General features: G+C 28.7%; 2 protein-coding genes across 4 annotated transcripts in view; one reads left to right on the top strand and one right to left on the bottom strand.

Moving 5' to 3' along the window:
* LOC100162821 (kinesin-like protein KIF2A) overlaps window positions 1–12,054 on the top strand; it is a 23,705-nt gene extending 11,651 nt beyond the window's left edge. Inside the window, exons 1-14 of one of the 2 annotated variants that reach the window (XM_003242969.4) lie at window positions 2,331–3,057; window positions 6,150–6,244; window positions 6,314–6,427; window positions 6,893–6,935; window positions 7,103–7,538; window positions 7,612–7,715; window positions 7,853–8,015; window positions 8,105–8,351; window positions 8,428–8,570; window positions 8,644–8,810; window positions 8,870–9,024; window positions 9,116–9,334; window positions 9,402–9,576; window positions 11,011–12,054. In XM_003242969.4, coding sequence (XP_003243017.1) covers window positions 2,883–3,057; window positions 6,150–6,244; window positions 6,314–6,427; window positions 6,893–6,935; window positions 7,103–7,538; window positions 7,612–7,715; window positions 7,853–8,015; window positions 8,105–8,351; window positions 8,428–8,570; window positions 8,644–8,810; window positions 8,870–9,024; window positions 9,116–9,334; window positions 9,402–9,576; window positions 11,011–11,153 — 2,379 coding nt within the window. In that variant the 5' untranslated portion in view covers window positions 2,331–2,882 and the 3' untranslated portion in view covers window positions 11,154–12,054. Of the gene's footprint in view, window positions 1–2,330; window positions 3,058–6,149; window positions 6,245–6,313; window positions 6,428–6,892; window positions 6,936–7,102; window positions 7,539–7,611; window positions 7,716–7,852; window positions 8,016–8,104; window positions 8,352–8,427; window positions 8,571–8,643; window positions 8,811–8,869; window positions 9,025–9,115; window positions 9,335–9,401; window positions 9,577–11,010 lie in introns of those variants that run through there. The other variant, XM_001947612.5, reaches the window with a different exon arrangement.
* Window positions 12,055–14,070: 2,016 nt separating this feature from the next.
* Window positions 14,071–16,678, bottom strand: Tmem41a (transmembrane protein 41A). 2 transcript variants are annotated; one of them, XM_008182572.3, is made up of 6 exons: window positions 16,499–16,678; window positions 16,206–16,304; window positions 15,571–15,732; window positions 14,578–14,754; window positions 14,358–14,496; window positions 14,071–14,247 (listed from the first exon to the last, which is right to left on the bottom strand). In XM_008182572.3, the coding sequence occupies exons 2-6, from the start codon at window positions 16,302–16,304 to the stop codon at window positions 14,081–14,083; spliced, it is 744 nt and encodes a 247-aa protein (XP_008180794.1). In that variant the 5' UTR covers window positions 16,499–16,678; the 3' UTR covers window positions 14,071–14,080. The 2 variants fall into 2 exon arrangements, with proteins under 2 accessions (XP_008180794.1, NP_001155725.1); NM_001162253.2 differs by having other exon boundaries at window positions 16,495–16,637.
* Between the last annotated feature and the right edge of the window lie 1,810 nt (window positions 16,679–18,488).

Raw genomic sequence — 18,488 nt, 5'->3', positions numbered from 1 at the left:
CTCGAAATAGGGCATTGTGCACAGTGACTAGTGATTCTTACAACAATATCGGTTAATCGGTTGAGTTCCGCCGAAACAAAGTAGGTGGGTACATCGCAAATACAAGTTAGTTTTTATAATAGTTAATCAGAAGTAAAATCATGTGCAATTTATTTTACTAATGATACAGTAAATTAGCGTTATTTTTCGTTGTTAAGGATATTATGATGCTGAGTGCTGACCCATTATACAATAACTTATTTTCCAGTCAAGATAAAGTTATATTATTTTCATGATTTACATACACGCGTTTTTTTTAATTCTATAAATCGATCAAACATTCAAATACCTACCCAAACGTGTTTCGACTTTGTTGTTATTTGTACATTATTCTCGTCTGACGTCATAAAATAAGATTATTCGCTATATTTTAATATTTCGAGGTCGTTGTCAGTGCGATCTTTGATATTCATGTACGCGTATTATACTATTACATACATAAGATCGCGTGCCACTGTATCGCGTTCACCTCGACCATTATCGTACTTCGGGACCAATTACAACGACGCGTGGGATATTATATTATCATTACGATATACAAGGTGATTCGAAAAGCATGCTCACCACCATCTATCTTTTAGTACCTAATAAAATTGATTAAGATTATTGGAATTTTCAAATATACTGAAGAAGCATATTTTTATTTGCTTACCATTTAAGGCATGTCCTGTGCAGGTGGCTCAAGTTTTTATTTTTTTGACAAATAAGAACCTACCTTTTCATATTGTGAATTGTTAAGCAGATTGTTATGGAATGTTGATATTTTATCTAAATAAAAATACAAACGAGTAGTTTCCGATTCATGTTTAAAAAAAGCAGGTAAGTGGATGTTGCTCTGCTGTACAGTATAGATTACAAGTGGGTAATTGTATATTGGTTGTATTAGACTTGAATCCAATGATATAATATCATTGTATAAGAAAAACGATTCTGAGCGGAGACGGTTTGACAGTCTAGATATTTTATATTTTGTTATTATTTATTTTATCATGTAAGTTGAATTAATATTAAAATATTATAATTTGGTAATGGTAATAAACAAAGCGTTAGAAATTAAAATCCCATTTTTAGCGTTTTTTCGTAATTTTCCGTTGGTTTTTCCCGTGGCATTAAATAACTGTTGGAAAATCGAAAAATGACCTCTCTAAAGTACCATCTTGATCCAATTTGCTAAAAGATAAGGTAATACCTATATGTTGAAATCGAAACACTCCTTCTGGAAGAAATTTTGTATACAGGATATAAAAATAAAAATAAAAAAAAAAGAAAATAAACATCATTGTAAAAACAATAGCTTCCTCGCTCCGCTCAGAATCTAAAATGATTAATACAGAAACTTGAGAAACTACCTCAAAAAGTTTTTGAGTATTCAATTTTTTTTTTTGTTACGTAATTTTATTTTACCCATTATGACGATTACAGTTCATTAATTTTGAAGTACCTATATCCAAATTAGATTCAGTGCAAAACGTTCAAGTAAATAGATCTTCATTGTGATTTTATTGTTTTATATTTTTTTTAATCAATTTAATATTGGTGGTCGTGGTGCCGTGGTACCTAAATTATTGTAAACTGTATTAAAGGTTAATCTTAAAATAAATTAATGTAAGGTAAACAAGTTTTGGTAAACATTTTTTTTTAATTTTACAGTTTAACATGTAGTCAAAACTGCAAATCTTGATTCGCGAGAGATGTAATAATAATTGATAAAACAGAATTTTCTATACATTTATTGTTATTGTTTATAAGGACTTGACATTTTGTTGGTTTTGTAAATAGGTAGTTGGGATTGTAATTTTCTATGAAAAATAAAATGATGTGTGAAATGATTTATTTTTTGAAAGTACAGTAAGTTATATTTGTATTTTATTGTTTACAATATTAAAATATAATTGGAAAACTTATTTATTCGATTTCCAATTGTGTAAGTTATGTACGTAATCGTTGAAATTCTTTATTTGTATGCTACCTATATACATTCGTATAAGTGTGGTTTATTATACTTGTTTAATGTTTTGTTATGATTTTTTAATTCGTACCTGCCGATAGTTGGGTACCAATATAATATCAATAACACAGAACTATAAAAGTCCATACAGCCAACATTGAACAAATCATGAAATCCTTGGTGGATTCTGAATTCTTTCCAAATAAGGTTATACTTATATTTTTAATTTACATCTCAGTTGCCTATTATTTTTTAATAATATTTGATTCATAATAATTTTTTTCTAGTAGAGAAAAGAATTTGTATGAAGTACAATAATTTTCAAAACACGTATTAATAATACTATAGGCTAATATCCAAATTTTCCCATAAAAATACTTTGGTGGAACTCCACGATTGCCGTTAAATTTATCAGACAAAAAAATTGCATTGGCAGCTGCTACTTGTTTATAATTTATCGTGTCTACTGCTTTGGATAAATTGTGTCAAATACTGATCGATTTGGAGTTTATTTTTAACGAGTTACCATGGCCTCCAGACGTTTAGATACTATATATACTATATATCATCCTAACTACATTGTGTATAGTATATACTGCGTATGGGGTGGGGGCTGCTTTGTGCCTGGTACGATTTGCAAACCATACTGTACGGACAACACCGCCAGTATTGTACCCAATGAACGTTGAATGAGTAAAGCAATTGAAAGTTTCGCACGTTAATTTAAATACATTTGTCGGTAAAATTAACGTTGGCGGTGCGTGTACCTAATAAATCCGACCATTTGTGTAGTCGTGGACCGTTCGCATCAAAGGCTGGCTTATAGTTTCAGTTGTTTTACCGACCTCGCAGTCTCTATACTAGATTTTGTTAGTCATTATCCGTTTGACCAATTATGTCGTCGTGGATTAAGAAGAGCTTATCGTGTTTTCATCATGACAAACGCCGTAATGATTCTAGATGCAAGTGCAATAAAAATATTGGTTCGATATCTGATAAAAATATTCAATGTAATTTTGACGAAGAGTTCGACAGGAGGGAGCGTGTTGGAAATCTCGTTGACGATACGGGTTTGTACTTATATAATAATATAATATATAGGTACCACGTGTGTAATTAGCGTATATTTCGATTTTCAAGATACCGTTCGTCTTGTTAACTCCTTTTGGATTTGTATGAAACTTAGAAATTATATTTTTTTTTACTTTATAAATAATAATCTATTAGTTATTAAAATTAATAATGCTATGTTAAGTAATTACCTGTAGCATATTATCCTATTATAACCATAATAATTAATACCGGCTTAAAAATACAAATTCAAATAATGTTGGAATTCATATATAGTTTGTTTAATGAAAAATTATAATGTTTCTTGTCTTATTTTAGATTATAAGAACTACCAATAGATAGAACAATCCAAAAATCAAAATTAGTTAAATTTTTGTGCTCAGTTCATTAGTATTAAAGTTACGCAAAAATCATTCTCCAAAGGTTGTTTATTATAAACTAATATTAACATTAAAAAATGTAATATAATATTTTGTGTTATTGTATAGAATGTAGGTATATGTTTATTATATATATACGTTATTCATATTCTACCCCTATTTAATGCATTATATAATACCTATTACCTATCTGTTTTATTAACATATTATACAATTCATGATTTGTTTGTTATTAAACTTTCCTTAATATACGCACAAATAAAACTAAGGTTATTCTATTTGCGACTTTTTGCTGTTTAATAGTAAGCTATTAAATCCTATTAAATCCTATTTGTGTTTTATGACTTTAAACAGTTTAAACTAAGGCTGGCGATATTTTTGGTATACCGTGATTCGATAATTACATATTTTGTTACCAAAAATACCGTATACATTTATAATATAACTTAAAATTGATATAATTATAATAATTACAAACATCATTTTTGAAATAGATGTACAATTTTCTTGGGTATAAACATCTCTAAATTCATCGAAAACGCTGATTACCGAGGTACGGTGCTTTATGTATTTACCAAGGTATGGTATTTTCAGTAAATACCGAGGTAATTAACAAATACTTGTATCTTGATTCGAAATACCGCCAGCCCTCCTTTAAACAATTGCAAATTTCAATTAAAGATTTTCATGTCTTTTTTTTTTTAAGAAAAAAATTGTAAAACTGCAATAATGTAGGTACTCAGCGTTGTTACTGAAAAACATTCGATTTCTTCATACCATATGAAAAATCATAACAATTTTTGTAAATTGATCAAGCAATAAATCTGATTTTTAATTAAAAAATTCTAATGAATTAAATTCGAATTGTATACAGTAAAAATAAGGCATTCTGCCATTCTGGAATAAATTATTATTCTGGGTATAATGTGGTCCATCTTGCCATCTTGGTGTGTCTCGAAAGGTCATTGCACGAAGATGGAATTAATCATAAAGAATTCGATTATAATTAATTAATCCGGCAGTAAATTATTTTCTTTTACTTTGTCATTTGTTGTATGTACCATAAACATATAAACTAATAGAATTATTTTATTGACGCTTAGATTATTTCTATACTTAAAAAAAACAGCACGTGGGTTATTTCAATTACTTACATGATTATTTTAAGTTCTAGACGAAAATTACAACCTTTTTTTAATATTTAATGTTTATTGTGTAAATTATTTTACTATTCGTTGTTATTAATTAATTAGGTAGTTATATTATCCCGGGTTGCACAACAGCTTAACGAATTTATGGATTACTTTTCGATGTTTGAGGGTCCGTCAAATTTCTAATTCACGTTTGTGAAACCCGTGGCATACGCAACCTTGGTATATTTTTTAGTAATCTTGAAAAAAAGAAAATTGTTACTCGTTCAAATTATTCAACTATGGTTATGTTTGACGTGCGAGTGAGGAAAACAACCTTACATAACAATTAAACAATTTCCAATTAAAAAAAAAAAAGTTCGGATACAGCCTACTGGCTGTTATAGTCACTCGTGACTCGTTTCGCATCACTCACATCGACATAAGACGTATATATTTATATAAACTCGGAAGTAGTAAAGATAATTTTTTTTATCTGTAAAACAATTTTGAGTTACAAGTGTAATATTATAGTTTAATAGTTTACTAACTTACTATAATGTTTAAATCTCGACGCGTGTTCATTAAATAGATATTGAACAATGATTATCTGTGTTTAATTCTAGATGTAGTTTGAATGTAAAGAAGATTATGATAGAATTTATCTATGATATTATTTATCGAAATCAAGAATAAGCTACCAAAAAACAAAATAAGTTGTTGATGCGTACCTATTAATGAAATTAATAAATCAAAATAGAATGTTCTCATTATGTATAACTAATAACATCATTTTACCCATTTGGAGACTGAAATAACATGTAATCTGAATTGTTTGTATTTAATGTACCTATATGAAATACGATTTAAATTTTTAATTTATGACGAATCATAATGTCCAGATGTTGGTGATTAATGAAATATTGCTTAAAATAGATATAAGTAAGATTTTTATTTTGTGTTTATCAATATTTATATTTATTCTAGAAGTATTTTGCCCCATTATATTCATAATATGTTGGATGTTGGTGGTTGTAACCAGGTCATGTGTTGTGGTCATTTTATCATGTTTATAGTGATCTAAAAAATGTTACCATAGTTTCCATATATTATAAGTTTATACATGTAGTGTTGACCCTTCCCTTTCATTCAAATGTTTACACCTATAAGGGTTTAGGCCCAGCTTATGTTGTTTCCTGTTTGTAAATATGTTCCTATGGGCAACCTTGTACAATATTAATGAACATGGAAACAATTTATAAAAGGTCAAGTTCATTGCCATTTTAGTTGTTGTACGCAAATGTAGGTTCATTTCCTTAAGAATTTCCAATAAATAATTAGAATATTGGTTAATTTGATTTCGTATAGATATGTTTTTGTAAATTTTGTTATATCTGACTAAATTATACCTACTTTACAATATTTATTTCCTATGTTAAATGTTACATCTAAAATGTGCTTTTACATACTTTAGATACCTATGTATAAACTGAAAATATCTTGACCAATGTAATTACTTTAAATTTATTTTTATAGTTATTTAAATTAGTGTAAACTTAACATTTTTTCCTTTGATTTCAGGTCGCATCCATAAGGCCGTTGTGTCTAGGATGAATCCAGATACTAGAAGCATTTCAGTAGAGTGGTTAGAAAATGGTGAAACAAAAGGCAAAGAGGTAAGAAGACTAACTGCTTTGATTCACAATTTATTTCAATTAATTTTACATTATTTGTTTTGTTTATAGATTGATTTAGATGGAATCTTGGAACTGAATCCTCAATTACGTTCAAATATTCCCAGTATTACTATGGTTGCTCAAAATGGTACTAATATACCAACAACTAGCAAGTTAGCGAGGGTAAATTTAACTATTTAAAATACAATTAGGTTTTCACAGTTTCACATTAAGAAAATAGTTACGGATTAATAATAATATTTGTTAATTTAAGGTAAAATACTAGCTAGGCACTATACTATACTACCAATTGTGTATAATTATTATTAGATAAAAATATAAAGAAGTCTATATAAAAAAAAAAAAACTAATTTTTATATTTTAACATTAACAGTATTATTTGTCATGTGATAAAAATGGTACTATATAGTCATTTGCCACCATTGTGTGTTCGACACCTAAAACCAGTTTCCATTTGAAAATTGTGTTTGTGGTCGATGAAGTGCCTGGTGAAGTATAACAGACATTAGTAACCTACCAATATTTATGTCTTATGAAGTTCTTTCCCACTAATGTTTATACTTTGTAATTAGAAATGTAATATAATACACTTTATAATAATTAAATTATATATATTTATATTTTCAGTATTCCACAAAAGCCTCAATACAAGCATTTACAAATAATAAAGGCAAGTATTTATTTTATTTTGCTAATTTAATAAATAAGAACTTTTATGAAATTATTTTCAAATTTAACCATTGATTAACAATCCAACCAAAAATTATTAAAATTATTCAATATTACACATTTTATATAAAATATAAAATATTTTTAATGATATTAAATTTTTTTTAGGTTCATATAAAGGAACAAAACCAGTTAGTAGGCAGACCAATCATTATTCACCTGCAGTGAATGGCACTGGAGAAGTTTTATCAACAACTGTTCCATGTACACCTTTAAACCCTCCAACCCAGTATCAACAAATTCCCGTGTTAAAACCAGCTGATCCGCCACCTCAAACTCAACAACTAACACACTTGTATAGTAATAATACAGCAGGAGCGATCCGTGGCTCAAATACTACTGCAGTAGGAGCAGCTGCAGCTGCTGCTGCCGCTGCCGCTGCAGCAGCCAAAGACAGGCGGAGTAATGTTGTTAAGGAAGTTGCTAAATTGAAAAAAAACCGAGAAGAAAGACGACAACGTCAAGCTGAATTAAAAGAAGAAAAAGAAGCGTTAATGAACATGGACCCTGGTAATCCAAATTGGGAGTTTCTTGCTATGATTAGGTGTGCTTGCTATAAATTACAGATTAAATCCAATTGTCATCAAATATTAATGTGAAAATATTTTATATTTTAGAGATTATCAATCTAATTTAGATTTTAAACCTTTGAGAGACTCTGAAGTAGTTGAAGATCATCAAATTACTGTTTGTGTCAGAAAAAGGCCGCTCAATAAAAAAGGTATTGTATCTTTGAAATACTTGATGAACATTTTTTTTAAATATTATTTCTATATTGGCATAAGTAAAAAAATATATTTTAACAATTTGTAAAAAAAAGACTACTGTTATTATATTTATAATTATTTCCATTTTCAGAATTCAATCGAAAGGAAGTTGATGTTGTTGCGATTCCATCTAAAAATCAGGTTATTGTTCATGAACCTAAAAACAAAGTAGATCTTACAAAATATTTAGAAAACCAGCATTTCCGATTTGATTATGCCTTTGACGAGACTTGCACCAATGAGACAGTTTATAAGTTAGTAACAAATTGTCAGTTTAATTAATAACTGTTTTAAATTTATAAAAACGTGTTTATAATTAAACAATAATATTTATTTAAATTAGATATTCTGCAAGACCTCTTGTAAAGACTATATTCGATGGTGGCATGGCCACATGCTTTGCTTACGGACAAACTGGCAGTGGTAAGACTCACACTATGGGTGGGGATTTCCATGGGAAAACACAAGACTGTAAAAAAGGCATTTATGCAATGGCTGCTAAGGATGTTTTTCGTTTTTTGAATTCACCTAGTTATTCGCCATTAAATCTGGTTGTTACTGCTAGCTTTTTCGAAATTTACAGTGGCAAGGTAATTAATAATAATAGTAATGCTTTATCTTTTGGTAATGGTTTATTATTAAAGTATTATTCGCATTTGTCCATAGGTGTTTGACTTGCTGGGTGATAAAGCCAAGCTAAGAGTACTCGAAGACGGCATGCAAAAAGTACAAGTAGTTGGTCTTACTGAAAAAGTAGTCACTACAGTAGATGAAGTATTAAAAATAATTAACGACGGTAACAGTGCTAGGTAAATGTTTATTATTTTTTAATGATTAATAATTAAACAATATTGTGAAACATACATTTTTTTTTTGTTTTAGAACTTCAGGTCAAACATCAGCCAATAGTAACTCATCAAGGTCTCATGCTGTTTTTCAAATTGTATTACGTATCCCGGGTTTAAATCAAATACATGGAAAATTTTCATTAATAGATTTAGCTGGAAACGAAAGAGGTGCAGATACATCTTCAGCAAACCGACAAACACGTAATAATTTCTGAAATATTTTTTTGATTCTTTAATTGTATTATATTTATTTAACTTAGGAATGGAAGGTGCAGAAATAAATAAATCTCTACTTGCACTAAAAGAGTGCATTCGTGCTCTAGGGAAGAAAGGTTCTCATTTACCTTTTAGAGCAAGTAAATTAACTCAAGTACTTAAAGATTCCTTTGTTGGTGAAAATACTAGGACCTGTATGGTTAGTAATTTTTCATAGAAATATATAATTTATATATATTTATGAAAGTTTTTGATAAATATGTGTATAATATTATTTAATACGTATTTAGATTGCAATGATTAGTCCAGGACTAAGCTCATGTGAACACTCTCTTAACACGCTCCGTTATGCTGACCGTGTTAAAGAATTGGACGCATCAGATCCTGCTGCTGGAGAAGTTACTGCGCCCATGTATTCTCCACCACCTAGTCGGTCTCCGAATATATCTCGTAACTTACAAGATGTCAGTATGGTTGATGACGATTTAGCAGCACTAAGATCGCTTAATGTAAGTATTTTAAAGTTATAGTTATTTATTTACTTTTAAATTAAATTAAATTAATTTGTTCCAACAGGAAGGAGAATTGTCTGCCGACTTGTACAATTTCCACGAAGCTGTTTCCCAACTGCAAGAACAAGAAGATGAAATGCTAGATAAACACAAGTCGTTACTAGAATCCGGACAGAAATGGTTACAAAAAGACAAACAGTTGTTGGCAATGACTAAAAACGTTGACTACGATCAAGATGGTAACCGACATCAAAAAACCTGTTTTCTTGTAGCTCTCCAACTTTTAGCTTTACCTATTGCTTATGCTTTTTTTTTTTTTTTTATACTCCCGTTGCTGGAACTCGGCAATTTCCAAATGAAATAATCTAGTTAATTGTTGTAAACACAAAAAACTTCACTTGTTGAATTTTTTTGCAGAATTTATCAATTAACTTTATTTTCTTCATACCCCATCAGTATTATTTATTTTTAGTTATTTATTATTAAGCATAGTTTTATATTATCTTTGGAGTGTTTATTTTCTTCCCATGTTTGATATTGCTGCGTCTTTTTTTTTATTATTATGCCGTTATTGGTGCATTATTATTCAAATATATCATAGCGACTTATTGTCTTTTCACATATTGTTTATTATTGGTGACTTAGACAATTATATTTTTACCTAGTTTTTTTGATTTCATATAAAAAAAAAATTGAGACACTGATAATTTTTATTTTCATTGTAACATTTGACTAAAACATTCAAATTTTAAGCCATATTTATAAAATATTTCTTGATTTTGAATTTTTATAGCTGTATAATTTATATCCTAGAAATTTGGTAAGGTGTATAACATGTACACATTTTTATAACCAATATTTATTTATTATTTAAAAATAATACTCTTTTTTATTTTATTTCCAAAATCTAAAAATTAAAAAATATATATTTATTATTTAAACACCTAATCTTAATTTTACTTCTATAATTTCTTTCCAAATTCAATAAATATTTTATAGTACTTTTGCTTTGTTTTACAATCTGAACATCAATATTTTTCTGAAAAACCATTTGAATATAAATTTTTAGTTTCATTTTAACGTTTAGTTAAATTGTATTTGAGCTACGTGTATAAAATAAATAATCCGTCCAATTGTTTACCATTATTATTAATTAATCGTTACTGTGATTATATACAAAAATACAAGAATTTTATTAGAAAATGAGTTGTCTGTCCAATTGCTCATTGAAAAGTTATCAACAGGTTTAAGTCTTTCTAGTCTATATAAATGTTTGTAATTTTTACTTTAATTTATTTTACAATTATTTATAAAACCAAATATTATTGCATTTGTTTAAAGTTACGCATTTATACTTCGGTAGTTTATAATATAAGGTTTTCTCCTTGTATTTATTTATTTATTTAATTATATAATATGTTAAAAAAATTATTTTCATCAAAAGCATTTTTTTAAAACTCCTACTACTCTTTTATTACACTTAAAATGGCCGTGATTGTTAGTACCAATCATTTAGCAAAATATCTGGTCTTAAGTTAGCTCACTTTATTGTGTGCGCGCCTGCTTTTTCATGAATTATGATGTACCTATGCGCGTTTGAAATATTTTTTGATTTATTATTAAATGTTGTGGATCATTGGAGTGTTGTATTCTAAACCGTATTGTTTTTCCAGCGTATTCATTGCAGCTGCTCAATTTGCTTCAAACCAAATTAGCTGCCACTCAAGATCTAGTTGAAACTGTGCTCGCATTCAGAAAACAGTTGACAACTGAAGAACAATTCAGTCAGAATATAATTAGAGGCGGCCACCGTTAGAGACAACATTTTTATTATTGTCTTCTATGTGTAATTGTTAAGTCATTGTTTTTGTAATAAAAAAATATGATGGAGTAGAAAACACGTGAGAAAATTTCTATCTTTGTCATACAGATACTACTGATTTTATGTGATTTTTTTCGGTGATGCTACTATTAATGACCAACCAACATTTATGAACACTGACAGTGTTTGTTGGTTTTTACCTACTTAATAATTTACTACATCGCTTTAATTAAGTTTTTAACCTCAAAGAACTAAACCCTTATTATTGTTACGAGCATTATAAATTTGTACTTCTAACTTTAAATATCTTTAGTTATATATATTTTTAATTATATGTATTTTTCTTTTAACAAGCATTTATTCGTATTTTTTTATTTTTTACTATAAATTCACATATTAATTTAATGTCTTATAGCAGTTATTTAATTAAATTGTTTTCTAATAAAAGCATGTTGTATAGGAAATAGCAAAAAAAAAATTCAAAATACCCTTCAATCTTTTTTGAATACCTATTTTTTGTATAATATAAAACAATAATATAACGTTACAATAATATTTAATTAAACTAAGAAAATTATTATTACGTTTATGTGCAAATAGTTGTTCAGGCTTTACAATGTTGGAATAAGTACCTATTTTTTAACATTAATTTTTTGTAAGTCCTATGTTTCATTGATTATTAATGATTAGAGTATAATTTTTTTAAAACAAAACTTTTTCTTTTCTTTTGTGTTTGTTATTCTACTATGCCCTATTTTCTAGGGACATGTTCAGTGTGAACCCCACGGTTTATAGCTATTACAGTCTACCACACAATGTGCCTTTTGCTATTTTGAGTTCACTGTTACTATGTAAATAATTATATTTAAACGATACTCATTCATTTACAAGAATATATTATGTGCTTAATTGTTTTTTTTTTCAAATGTGGGAATTTTAAGTTTATGAATTATTTATTTTTGAACAAAAGTATAGCGCGAATTAATTTTAACGCTAATAATTATATTTGAAAAATATAATCATACCTCGTTGACTTATTGTTTTGGTTCATTGAAACTACTAAAATATAATATATATTATATATACATATTTTTTTTATACGATCTGCATAAAAATTATTTTGATTGGGTTTTATAGTATGTATAAATTTTCTAAAATTTATTCACATCACAGATTTTATTCTTGGTTTATCATCAACAGGGATCAGACTTTAAGCCCCCTAAATAACTTGAATATAGTATAATAAATATTAAATATTGAGATGTGTAGTATATTATAATTACTTTTTAGGAGTCTTATTTATAATTATCCGAAAAACAATTGTTGGTAGCTATGTCCACTTTTTTTATCCTACGCAACTTCCCTTATTTATCAAAAGTATAAAAGAAATCTGACTTGACATGCAAACAATCAAAAACAATGCTTAAATTGGACTAAAATTTTTAATTGCTTAAAATTATATGGAATATATGTTTTTAGATTCTGAGGGGAACAATGAATGTATTGATTTTACAATGATGGATTTTTTTATATTGTGCCTATCACCATTATCTGGAGCACTAATAATGCTTCGATTTTGAACCTGGCAGATGATTTATGGTAGCAAATTGGATTTAATTGGTACTCTGAAAGGTCAAAAATAAAACTCCCATAATTTTTCTTAATTATCAGAGAAAACAATAAAAAAAAACCTAAAGAAAAATTTTACGCAAAACCAGTGTTAGACAAAATTGATCATTTATTTTTTTTGGTGAAACTAAAAAAGTTGTAAAAACCAAATAATTTGTATAAAGATACTTGAAATATTCACCAAATGTTTGTATTATCATTTTATGTACATGATAAATTATTCAAAATATTTTTCTGATCTATTTAGACATTTAAAATTTTCAATTATTTTTGTTTTCTTTTTAAAAATATTGAAAAAACAATGTTCACCATAAAAAACATTGAAAATGTAATTTAATATTAAATCATAGGTTTCTCATAAGTTGTTATTACCTTAGCCCCCCCCCCCCTTAGCCTCTAATAAAAAATCACTCAAAGCCCGCACCCACAATATAAATTAATCTTTATATTCTTATAATATCAATTTAAAATGAATAAATATTAAAGCTTTTAGCATATTGCTCAGTAAAATCCTGTACGTGACACGCACATATTCACACCAATGCAAACGATATCACCATGCCATTGCACAACAATACTATTAGACAAATTCATAAGATATACGACATTTTGTAATTTTTACTTGTTTAATGTTCTGGAATTTATATATTGTTATTAAGTTATAAATTGACCTATTTCACAGCGGATAACTAATTATACGCTCTATTCAGCCAAAGTTAAAAGTTTATTATGTACCTAATACCTTTTAAAAAACATGATAAATGTTAACACATCTGACTTTAATTTTTAAGTAAGACTTGAAATGAGTCTTGTACACTTTCACTGGCTCACTGCATAGTAATAATAAAACAAAAATGAAACTAGAGAAAAAATTATGATTTGTTGTTTATTATTTTTTATAATATAAATAAACAGTTAAAAAGGAGAGGAGGGTAATGCTCCATCGGGTTACTTTTTATGAAAACTTTTGGGGGCTTTAGCCTACATTTTTGGGCTTTTTGCCTTGCATCTTTATCAGCAATATTGCTATCAATTTTAAAGCTATTTAGTGCAATATTTACTGAGCCCTAATCATAACTTTGAATAATTTATGAACCTAATTAAATTAAATAAATCACAGTGCATTGTAATTTTTGATAGAATTTGAAGGTGAGTCAAGCAGGATTGAGGATACAAGTTAGTCATGAGAGGTCACGAATGAATAGGTATAGTAAGTTATTTAATACCTACTATAAATTGTTATCGAATGAACTTACTAAAAATTACAAATTAATAAACTCAATAAATAACAATTAGGTGTTTATTTTACAGAACTTTGAGGCAACCTTTACAACCACCATAACCACGGCGATGGACGTTAACTGTAATGTTGTTTTCAACGTAAATATTTCTTCTAACGAATTGATACTCGACAACGTTTCTCCACTCTGGCAGCATATGTAATTGTATGGCATCAGCCCTGTAACAAAAAAAAAAAAAAAAAACTGATGTAATGTTTGGATTACATATTTATATTATATTATAATAAAATTATTATCATGAAAACCATTTAGTTTTAGCCGGACATACCGAAAAACGTTGTATACATAAATGTCCAGAGGGGAATGCTGAACACTGGTGCGAGCAGGTTCAACAGCCAATTTGGAGTAATTGGTATGATGCGCAAGACTAGTAGCAAGTACCAAAGTTGGTGTTCGTTGTTTTTAACCTGAAAACAATTGCATCATTAAGAAAGTTATCGTTACAATTGGAATAATATTATGTTTACAAATTGTGGTGTTTTGCTTACCAAATTTCCCACAGTAGTTTTCGATGAGGTCAACGCACTGGGGAAATAATTCATTAGAAACGTCTCGATGCCACACACTTTAGACAGAAGGTAACATGCAGAGACACCTATACTGGATAGTGTGCACACCAGAAAGAGTCCAAAAACAGAGCCAAACAACGAGCCCGCAATCAAATTCTAAAAATCAAAATATGATAAGACTATAGCAGTGTTCCAAAAATGAACAAGGTTTGATTTTATTACTAATTTAAAAGAATTTTGACAATGAATTTCTTTATGAAATGGGTACATATAACTTTTTAGCATTGGAAATTTGTATAGTTTTAACTTTTTTGTATTCTACTTTATTCTTAAATCTAGTTCATATTATTTTAAAAATGAAGACTGAAGTATCATAGATACTTTATTTTTAACTGCTTAGCATTATAATTTTAAATATTCTTCAGCTCCTCATTTATTTATTATATTTAATTCTAGTTATTTTATACTCATGTATGTTATAGAACAACTTCTAGACTTCAAAGTGAAAAAAACAAAAAAATGTTTGCAGCACAAATTGTTTTAATATTTTTATCGTTTGATATATTACTAATAAAATTAATCATGCGACAACCAAGATTTAATACAATTACTATACTACTATAGCATTCAGATTCATTCATACATTTCATATATAAGATATCAACTATTGATGTGGTTGCAAAACCTAGTCTACAATTTAAATTATAAAAATGTGGCCATAGCAATAATAGCAAAAATCAATGACCTTGTTAAAGAGAATAATAATGTAAAAGTTTCACAGTTTATGAAATATTTTGTTACTTACTTCTACATATTTTTTCTATAGTTTTATAATTTAAGCAATATATTATATATTTTAAGGATTTGTTTTAGAAAAATAAAACAATGATTTTGTCTTATTAAGACTTGGTTTCGGACCACTGTGTGGAGTACCTTGAGACCGATATTGTATCACCATCACAGAACACTTACCAGTATGACAGAGCCTGGTATGCAAAAGGCCTGTTTTATAATGTAAACAGTACTGAACAATGTAAGCATATATAAGTAGTTGTTGTCGTAATGCTTCCTAAGACACAAATTGAGTTCCATTATTTCAGCCATGCTCTTGGGAATCGCCATTTTGATGCGGCACTAGATGGACAGAAATCATATTAATATAAACGAACATAAAGTAGTTAAATGGCGCTTAAGTCCATGTTCAGGAATTGTTGACACATTAGTTCCCAGTTTTAGGTTGATGAGTGGGTCACTATGGGTATTGGTCTATTATATTGTACATAGTTATTAGTAAATTGGTCACTCAAATTAAGATCACTCAAGTTGTATGTTGACTTGAAATGTTAGCATTTGAAATTCAGCAGTAAATAATATTTATATTTAATCATAATTTAGCTTTGTACTTATTTTCAGTAAGAGAGGATTACAAATGAAGGTGAATTTAGTCACCCATATGCAATGGGATAGGGAAAATATGCTAAAAGACCAGCTTTAATTCACTTGGCGTCACAAAGTTGGTAGGTACCTATATTATTATGAACAATGAGCATAGTATTAGGAATATTATTTCTTATACTATGATTATGAGTAAGTAATGGTAATCTTACTTGATTATCAGTGGGTGGAGCATTTTGGACTAGAAAGTACAACCCGAGAATGGAAGTGGCAAACAGCGGGACCACCAGTAGCACCCGGGGGAACGCCATCTGGAAAAAAAAAATATAATTATTGAACAGTATAATATAATGTGAACCTCAGACGAAAGAGCAGGATACACGTTGGAGTCTATAGGAGATCATATTTCACATCACCTACTCTCCACGTCAATCGATTGTTCATTGTATTTTCAGAGTTTATTTAAAATTAAATTATTATAATATAATATAATATACACACCTACACGTTCGTTACGACTGATTACTGATACCTATGCGTTATTTAATAATTTCCCTCTTCTATCTGTTTCAATATTGTATTAAATTCAACTTTCGAGTAACAAACAAATACTTAATTCCAAATTTCCAAATCGATTTCATTTTAAACGAAGCGCCGACGAAAAGTGATAACAGCGAGATGCGAATTTCCGTCTTATCAATTACCTTATCGTACTCTCTCCGGTTCACGCACATGCACCACAGATTCTGTGCATGCACGATCACGGTCTTAAGGGGGATTCACACCTCGTCGTGTCGTGTGAAATTATCACGGTTACCACAATTACCAAACGATAGCATATAGTTGAATAGTTCAACTTTTAACCGTGTGGTTACATTAAGTATGAACCCGACTTTATTCGCACATAAATGTAACCACACGGTAAAAGGGGGACTTCGTCCCCCCTCCAAATGTCGGCCAAGTCCCTCCAGTTCAAAATCTAGTAATTAGTACTAATTTTTATATTCTGTGGTACTAAGCAATATGGCCTATTGGGAGGAGGGCTCGAGTCCCCCCCCCAAAAATGTACCTAGTCAATTTGCGCCTATGGTAAATACTAAATAGTAATACAATACACTATACAGTATTGAGTATATTATTTGGTCTGATTGCGTTCGATACGAATCGTACCTACTATACGTAAAGTGGCGCATTTAAAATATATACGCCCCCCCCCCTAGCTGGTCGCTACTCATTACAACCTTAGACCTAACCTAGGGTTTAACAGTATACAATTTAAAAATGTTTATTCAATTAAAAAATACCATGATATACACTTAAACAATACGACAATAATATGTTGCTTAAATAAAAAAAGGCGGGTAAGTCGTGGATGCCGCTCTGCTGTACAGTAGGTTACAAGTGGGTTACTGTAATGGATGGAATTAAATTTGAATCCAATGATATTATATCATTGTATACGAAAAACGATTCTGAACGGAGATGATTTGTCAGTCTAGGATATATTATTTTTAAATATTGTAATATATTCTATTTTGAAACAAGTACTTTATCTTTCAATTGGGATCAATTTTTTTTATAATTATTCTAAGCTCAACTTGTGGACAACCTAGTATTAAATTTTCAATTCTTAGCTTTTAATAAAAAATAGTTTATACATTTTTAACTACAGAACAATTAGCAAATATTCATGATTTTGACGATTTTCGTCAATATTAGCACTTATAAACGCTTATAAAAAAAAAACGCGGGTAATCGTGATGTCGCTCTGCTGTACAGTAGGTTACAAGTGGGTCACTATATACTGCTGTACTTTCGGTGGTGGATGTTTGTCAATCGTCCCTTCAGTCCTCGGACAGGATAGTGTAATTTTATTGTATTCGATTTGAATGCAATGATTGCATTCGATAAAAAATGATTCTGAGTGGACGAGGGAATCTTTTTTATTCAATTTCATTCGTTTCTATGGTGATATACAAAGCGTTATAAGAATAGCTTAAGAACGATTTATATAAATAGGTAATTTATATAATTATAATTTATAATAAGAAAATATCATAAAAATGAAAATAATAAAATAAATAAAAAGCTCAAAAGTCGCTCAAATGTTATGAAAATTTTACCATGTCTAGGTAAGGTTAATGTAAGTAAACAACCCAAATTTCAAGTTTTTACAAATGTTTTTAACCGAATTATAACAAAAAACTCCCAAAATTAGAATGTCTATAAACAGCTCAAAAAGGCTAAAATGTTCCGAACTTTAAACTGTAAGGAACAAAATACAAAATACAACAAAAAATGTCTCTCATCATTTTTCATTTAAAGCAATATTTCTGGTAGAAAACATCATCTGTATAATTATTTAATATTATAAAATCGTAAAATTGCACGTTTTTCCTCCTTTAACCACTTTTATTTAGAGTACCGTTTCGAAAACCGAAAAGTGACCTATATAAAGTACCAACTCAAGAACATTCCCTTTCAGAAAAGATGCT

This window comes from Acyrthosiphon pisum, chromosome A1 (assembly GCF_005508785.2).
Source record: "Acyrthosiphon pisum isolate AL4f chromosome A1, pea_aphid_22Mar2018_4r6ur, whole genome shotgun sequence".
Lineage (NCBI taxonomy): Eukaryota > Metazoa > Arthropoda > Insecta > Hemiptera > Aphididae > Acyrthosiphon > Acyrthosiphon pisum.
Note: the sequence above shows the minus strand (reverse complement) of the source record. Positions and strands in the feature narration are given on the sequence as shown.